This window comes from Portunus trituberculatus, chromosome 12 (genome assembly GCF_017591435.1).
Source record: "Portunus trituberculatus isolate SZX2019 chromosome 12, ASM1759143v1, whole genome shotgun sequence".
Lineage (NCBI taxonomy): Eukaryota > Metazoa > Arthropoda > Malacostraca > Decapoda > Portunidae > Portunus > Portunus trituberculatus.
In genome coordinates this window covers 7,589,839-7,597,338 of record NC_059266.1, presented here as the reverse complement: position 1 = coordinate 7,597,338, position 7,500 = coordinate 7,589,839, and the positions used below count along the sequence as shown (strand labels likewise).

Below are 7,500 nucleotides of genomic sequence, written 5' to 3'. Positions count from 1 at the left end.
TCTTTTTCCAATGTTTCCTTATCTCCTTTCAATTTCTCATATTTCCCCTCTTTCTTTTTTTTTTCTTTCATTTCCTCCCCTTCGTTAATTAACTCTTATATTTCCCCTCTTTTTCATTGCCTTATATTTCTCTATTTTTTTTTTTTATTTTCCCTTCTCTTTTTCCATTTTTTTCCTTATCTTTCAATTTATCATATTTCTCCTCTTCCTTTTTTTTCTCTTTCATTTTCTCCCCTTCTTTATTTCCCCTCTTTTTCATTTTTCTTTATCTGTTTCCCCTTCTTTCACTTTTTCCCTTTCTTCCCTTTCTCCTTTTTCCCTTTTCTTTTTTTCTTCCTTTCATATTTTCCCCTCTTCAATTTTCCTCACTTCCTCATCTGTTTCCCTTCTTTTCTTTTCCTTTCATGTTTTCCCCTTTTCTTTTCTAATTTTCCTTCCACACAATCAAAATTTCCTCTTCACTTTTTTTTTTTCATTCTTCCTCTTGTCTTTTCCAATTTCCCTCATATCTCCTTTTTATTTCTCATCTATTTCCTCTTCTTTTCCCCTCCTTTTCCTCCTTTTTTTTCGTTCTCTACGCCAATTTTCCTTATACCTCCTTTTCATTTCTCATATTTTCCCCTCTTTTCCCCTCCTTTCACTCCTTTCCTTCTTTTCCTCTCAAATTTCCCTAATACACCCGTTCAATTTCTCATCTATTTCCCCTTTTTTTTCCTTCGTTTCCCTTCTTTTCCCTTGTTTTCCTTATCAAATTTCCCTTACTTAACCTTACAATCTCTCACATCTCCCCTTCTTTTTCCAATTTCCCTTACAATCTCTCCCCTTATTTTCCCCTCCTTTCCCCTCTTTCCCCTTCTCCTTTCCAATACTCCATTACACACCCATTCAAAATCTCACATCTCCCCTTCTTTTTCCCCTTCCTTTCACCCCTTTTCCCCTCTCTTCCCCTCAGAACCACATGTCTTCCCAGTAAGTCCGAAAATCCCATTGGAAAAACGAGGAAATTTGACCCGAGACTGAAGGCGACTTGATTACCACGTTCTGATTGGCTAAGGATTCTGAGGCGCTGATTGGCTGAGACGTGCGTGTGCTCAGCCGCTATTGGTGGAGCCCTGAGAATGCCAAGAAGCGGATTGGTTGGCAGTCGGTGGGTGGAGAAGAAAGATTATTGGTGCTTGCTGGTTGACAAGTGAAGGAGGAGGAGGAGGAGGAGGAGGAGGAGGAGGAGGAGGAGGGTGTAGTATAGTAGTGGTGATGGAGGAAGAGGAAGAGAAGGAGGAGGAAGACGTGAATGGAAATGTTGGGAAGGAGGAAGAGCAGAAGAGAAGAAGAATTAGGGAAGAGGAGGAGGAGGAGGAGAGGAGGAGGAGGAGGAGGAGGAGGAGGAGGAGGTGGTGGAAGACGTGAAAGGGAATATTGGGCAAGGAGGAGAAATAGAAGGAAAGGGAAGAGAAAAGAAGGAGCAGAAGAATTGCAGGGAGGAGGAGGAGGAGGAGGAAGAAGAAGAAGAAGAAGAAGAAGAAGAAGAAGATAGAAAAGTATGTAAAAGAAAAGAAAGAAGAAAAATAAAAATAGAAGGAATAAAGTTTAACAATAGAGAGAGAGAGAGAGAGAGAGAGAGAGAGAGAGAGAGAGAGAGTCAGAGAGTCATAGAGTCATCTGGAAAATCACTAATTCTTCATTTTTTTCATTTATTTCCTCTTTTCCTTCATATTTTCCTCCAACTTTCCTTTTTTCCTTCCTTCCTTTACTCATTTCTTTCTCTCCTTTCTTTATTTTTTCTCCTTTTCTCTATTCTTCTCTCTCTCTCTCTCTCTCTCTCTCTCTCTCTCTCTCTCTTACACTCAAATTTCCTCCTCTCTATCTCTTTCCTCCTTCCCTTCCTTCTTTTTTTTCCTTCCACTCCTCCTCCTCCTCCTCCTCCTCCTCCTCCTCCTCCTCCTCCTCCTCCTCCTCTTATTATTCATTTATAGTACTTTTTTTAATTCTTATTCTTCTTATTCTCTTTCATCATTCCTCACTTTCTTTCTTTTTTTCTCTTTCTTTTTCCTTCCTTAAGTTATGAGGTTGGAAGGAGACCACCTGTGTCACTGGAGGAGGAGGAGGAGGAGGAGGAGGAGGAGGAGGAGGAAGTGGAAAAGGAGGAAGACAAGCAGACTGAAATGGATGAATAAGGAGGAGGAGGAGGTGGAGGAGTGTGTGTGTGTGTGAGAGAGAGAGAGAGAGAGAGAGAGAGAGAGAGAGAGAGAGAGAGAGAGAGAGAGAGAGAGACGGTACAGGGAGGAGAAGGAAGCGAAGAGTAGAGGGAAATAGAAGAAAAAATGGAAAAGAGGAAGAGAAGAGAGGAAGAAGAAGAAGAAAAAGAAGGAGGAGGAAGAAGAAGAAGAAGAAGAAGAAGAAGAAGAGGAAGAAGAGGAGGAGGAGAAAGAAAAAAAAAAAAAAAAGGAGAAGAAGAAGAAAAAATAGTTATAATAATACTAGCAGTAGTAGAAATAGCAACAATAGTAGTAGTAGTAATAGTAGTAGTAGCAAGCATTTATTTCCACCACCACCACCACCACCACCACCACCACCACCACCATGCCAGTGCAATTTGTTTAGGTGATTTATATGCAAATCTGAGGCATATTATTACTTTTTTCTTGTTAGTTAATTGTAATGCGATTAATAATGATGATAATGACAAGAATGATAACGTCGCCAATAATAATAATAATAATAATAATAATAATAATAATAATAGTAATAGTAATAGTTGTAGGGGGTGAGAGTATGCATGATGTGGTGATGGTGGTGTTGTGGTGTGATGTGTGGTGTTGAATAGTATTATGGTGGTGTGGTGTGTTGGTATAGTGTGGTGTGGTAGTGCTGTGTTGTGGAGTGGTGTTGCTGTGGTGTGGTGTGTGGTGTTGCAGTGTTTGTGGTGATCCTGTGTGTGTTGCTGTAGTGTTGTGTGGTGCGGTCGGTGGTGTTGCTGTGGTGGTGTGGTATGGTGTGTAGTGGTGTTGTGGTCTTGCTTGGTGGTGTTTTGCTGTGGTGCTGTGGTGTTCTGGTGTGGTATGGTGTGTAGTGGTGCTGTGTTCTTGCTATGGTTTATGTACTGGTTTGGTGGTGTTGCTGTGGTGTTGCTGTGGTGGTGGTGTTGTGGTGTTGGCGGCGTAATCCCAGTAATGGTTAGGTTAGGTTAGGTTAGGTGTGGTGCTGTGTGGTGCTATAGTGTTGCTGTGGTGGTGTTGTGGTGGTGTTGTGGTGTTGGCGGCGTAATCCCAGTAATGGTGGTGGCGCCTGGAGTTTGTTGTCACCGCTGTCTTTGTCTCTTCATTGGAAGTGTGTGTGGCGAAATTTGATGGAGACTTCACGCATAACAAAGCTACCCCCCCCAACAACACCACACCCCCTCACACCCCCACTCCCAACATCACCACAACACCCTTCCAACACCCTCAGAACACCCCCACCTCCAACCCACACCCCCTAAACACCACAACACCACAACACCACCAGAACGCACCATAACACCTCACAACACCACACAACACCCCAGAACACCACCACAACACCCCCACAACACCTCCAACACCACCACAGCATCTCCAACACCACTACAACATCACCACAACACCACCAACACAGATACAACACCCTAATACACCCCCAGAAAACACCACAACACCTCGAACACCACACAACACTCCCCACAACACCCTCCAACCTCACCCCTCACTCATCCCAACCCCCAACCAACCCCCAATTTCTTTACTGTTGTTTCCCCTCTTACTCCTCCTCCTCCTCCTCCTCCTCCTCTTCCTCTTCCTCTTCCTCTTCTTCCCTGTCTTCCTCCATCTCTCATCTTCACCTCTCTTCTCTCTCCCCCCCTCGCCTGTCATCCCCAACCTTCCCCTCCATTCTCAAAGCTTAATGGCATGATTTTACCTCCTCCTCCTCCTCCTCCTCCTCCTCCTCCTCCTCCTCCTCCTCCTCCTCCTCCTCCTCACCTTTCATTTCTTACTCTCCTTCATACCTCCTCTTGAAAATTAATAAAAAAAATCCTTCTTAATAATAATAATAATAATAATAGATAGATAGATAGATAGAGAGAGAGAGAGAGAGAGAGAGAGAGAGAGAGAGAGAGAGAGAGAGTAGTAAATTTTAGAGGTTGAAAGGAACCAGTAGAATTGTGTTTTTATTTCCCCTCGTCCTCATCCGTGTTGGTCGTTCGTGTGTCGTCTTTAGAAAGGCCTTTGTTGCTTTCCCTCACCCCCCCCCTCTCTTTCCCCTCACCTCCCCTCTTTTCCCCTCATCCTTTTTCCCCCTCTTTTCCCCTCTTTTCTTCTCATCCTCCTTCCCCTCATTCCCTTTCTCCTCATCTTCCATTCCCCCTCATCTCTTTCCCCTTATCTACCCATCTCTTTATCATCCCCTCTTTTCCTCTCAATTTTTTCCCCTCTTTTCCCATCATCCTCCATTCCCCTTCACTCCTTTCCCTCATTCCCTTTCTCTTCATCCTCCTATCCCTCACCTCTTTCCCCTCATCCCTTTCCCCTTTTTCCCCTCATCCTACTTTCCCCTTTCCCATCACCCTCTTTTTCCCCTTATCCTCCTTTTCCTTCACCCTCACTTTCCCTTCACCATTTTCCCCTTACCGCTTTTTTCCCTCACTCTTTCCCCTCATCCTTCTTTCCCCCATCCTCCTTTCCCCTCATTCTCCTGTCCCCTCTCCCTTTCCCTTCATCCTCTTTTCTCTTCATTGTTCTTTCCCATCACCCCTTTTTCCAGTATCTTCCTTTCCCCTCACTCTCCTTTCCCCTCATCCTCTTTCCCCTCAGCCCCTTTCCCCTTACTTTCTCTCCTTACTTTTTCCTAACTCTCATTTACTTTTTGCGATCTCGTTAGTGTTTCCCCTCTTTTTCATTTCGTCTCGTCTTTTCTTTTTCCCCTCGTTTACTTTTTCCTCTTGTCTTTTCTTGTGTTTCTTATTTTTTCCCCTTTTATTTCCTCCTTCATTTTCCTCTTTCCTTTCTTTTTCTTTAGTTCCTTCCTTTCTTCTTTCTCCCCTCATTTTCCCCTCTTTTTCTTCCCTCGTTTTTCCTCCCTCACTTTCTTTAATTTTTCCTTCCCTTTTCACTTGTTTCATCATTTTTCTCGTTTTCTTTCCTCCTTTCACTTTCCCCTCACTGGTTTCCCCTCACCTCTCCTCTCTCCCCTCGCCTCACTTCAATTCTCCTCTTTTTCTTTCTCGTTTCTTTTTCCTTCTTTCTTCCTTCCTCCTCCTCCTCCTCCTCCTCCTCCTCCTCCTCCTCCTCCTCCTCCTCCTCCTCCTTTTCCCCTCACTTTGCTTTAATTTCTTTTATCTTCAATCTTTTCTTCTTCACCTTTCTCCATTTCCCCTCCTCTTCTCCCCTTACCTCTTTAAACTTTTCCCCTCTTACTCATTCCTTCCCCTCTCCCCTCTCTCTCTCTCTCTCCTCATTCCAACATCCCTCTATTGTCTTTTCCCCTTCCTTTACCCTCATCTTTCCCCTTCTCTCCCCGCTCTTTTTCCCCTCATATCGTCTTTTATCCTTGCATCTCTCCCCTCACCTCTTTTCAAGTTCTCTTTACCCATTTCCCCTCTTTCCATTTCCTTATTGGCTCACCCTTCCTTCTCTTATTTATTTAACTCTCCTCTCACTTCTCCATTTCCCCTCACCTTGTAAACACCATCACCTCTTTTACTCACACCTCACCTGCCTGTTTCCCCTTTTTCCCCTTCCCTTTCCCCTCATTACCCTTAGCCCATTCTCACCTGTCTGTTTCCCCTTGTTCCCCTCTTTACTTACATTTCCCCTCACTTAATGTCTCCCCTTTTTCCCCTTACCTTTCCCCTCATTACCATTAACTTCACCCCTTTTTTTCACCCCTCACCTGCCTGCCCATCACTTTACCCACCCCATCATCCCTTTCTTCTAACCCTTCACCTGTCTCTCCCCTCTTTCCCCTCACCTTTCCCCTCGTTACCCTCGCCTCATCACCCCCATCACTTCAGTAGCAAAAGTAGGAGGACTCAGGGGTTTGAAGGGGGGGGGGCGAGATGGGCTGGTTATGGGCGGGGTGTGGGTGGGTGTGGGCGAGGTGTGGGCGGGAGATAGACAACTCGATGTGGGTGTGGGACTGACGCTTTTTCGGACTATGTGGGCGGGGTTAGGGGGGGTTGGGGTGTGAGTGTAGTTAGGTAGGTGGGTGGGTGGGTGGGTGGGGCGGCTTGGTGTGGGCGCTTTTCATCCTTACGGTCACATACAAGCGAGTTACGGGCGCGGGCGGGCGGGGTTGTCTTTGTTCCGCGGGCGAGCGTTTGAAAAATACAACTTTTGCCTTTTGTGTGTTGGTGAAAGGCGCCTCTGTTGTAATTCTAGAAGTATTGTTGTTGCAGACGCTGGCTTGTTGAGGGGAGGAGAGGGGAGGAAGAGGGGAAAGGAGAAGGGGTTTGTGGGGGGTAGGTGAGGAAAGGAGGTTTGTGAGGGGAGTAATTTTTGGGGTGTTTTGGGGGAACAGGGAAGAGGGGAAAGAGGGGATAGGAGGTGGGTTTGTTGAGGGGAAGAGGGGAAAGGAAGGGGTTTGTTGAGGGGAAGAGGGGAAAGGAGGGGATTTATTGAGGGGAAGAGGGGAAAGGAGAGGGTTTGTTGAAGGAAGAGGGAAAGGAGAGGGTTTGTTGAGGGGAAAGGAGGGGTGTTTGTGGAGGGAGAGGGGTTTGTGGAGGGAGGGGAGAGGGGTTTGTTGAGGAAGAGGGGAAAGGAGGGGGGTTTGTTGAGGGAAGAGGGGAAGAGAGCGGTTTTATGGAGAGGAAGAGGGGAGGAGAGGGGGTTTGTAGGGGGGGGGTGAGGAAGGATAATTTTTGGGTTGATTCGGGGTTCTTGTGTGTGTGTGTGTGTGTGTGTGTGTGTGTGTGTGTGTGTGTGTGTGTGTGTGTGTGTGTGTGTGTGTGTGTGTGTGTGTGTGTGTGTGTGTGTATGTATGTACTACTACTACTACTACTACTATAATAATAATACTAATACTAATACTAATATAATACTACTACTAATACTACTACATACTACTATTACATACTACTACTACTACTACCACCACCACCACCACCACCACTCAACCTCTCTCTCTCTCTCTCTGTACAGTTCTGCGCGATGACTTCCGGCGCACACCAGCTGACTCAGTGGTGGCTGCGGGGGAGTCGGCGCTGCTGGAGTGTGAGCCGCCGCGGGGCCACCCTGAGCCGCTGGTGAGGTGGCGACGCAACGGCCAGGTGATCAAGGTGCCAGAGTCCCACAGGTGAGCACACGAGGGGAGAGAGGGAGGGGAAAGAGGGGAAAATTGGGGATGTTCTGTATTAAAGTAAGGAGGGTGAGGGGAGATGGGGAGAGGGGAACGGTTAGGTGCCAGAGTCCCACAGGTGAGCACACGAGGGGAGAGGGAGGGGAAAGAGGGGTGTAGGTGAGGGGAGAAATTTTTAGCACTCAGGTGGGG

The 7,500-nt window shown here is 46.3% G+C and overlaps 1 protein-coding gene across 1 annotated transcript in view; it reads left to right on the top strand.

Moving 5' to 3' along the window:
- LOC123502623 (roundabout homolog 2-like) overlaps nucleotides 1-7,500 on the top strand; it is a 162,048-nt gene that overhangs the window by 102,054 nt on the left and 52,494 nt on the right. The window contains 1 exon segment of the mRNA XM_045251787.1: nucleotides 7,152-7,305. Within this exon segment, the coding sequence (XP_045107722.1) occupies nucleotides 7,152-7,305 (154 nt within the window).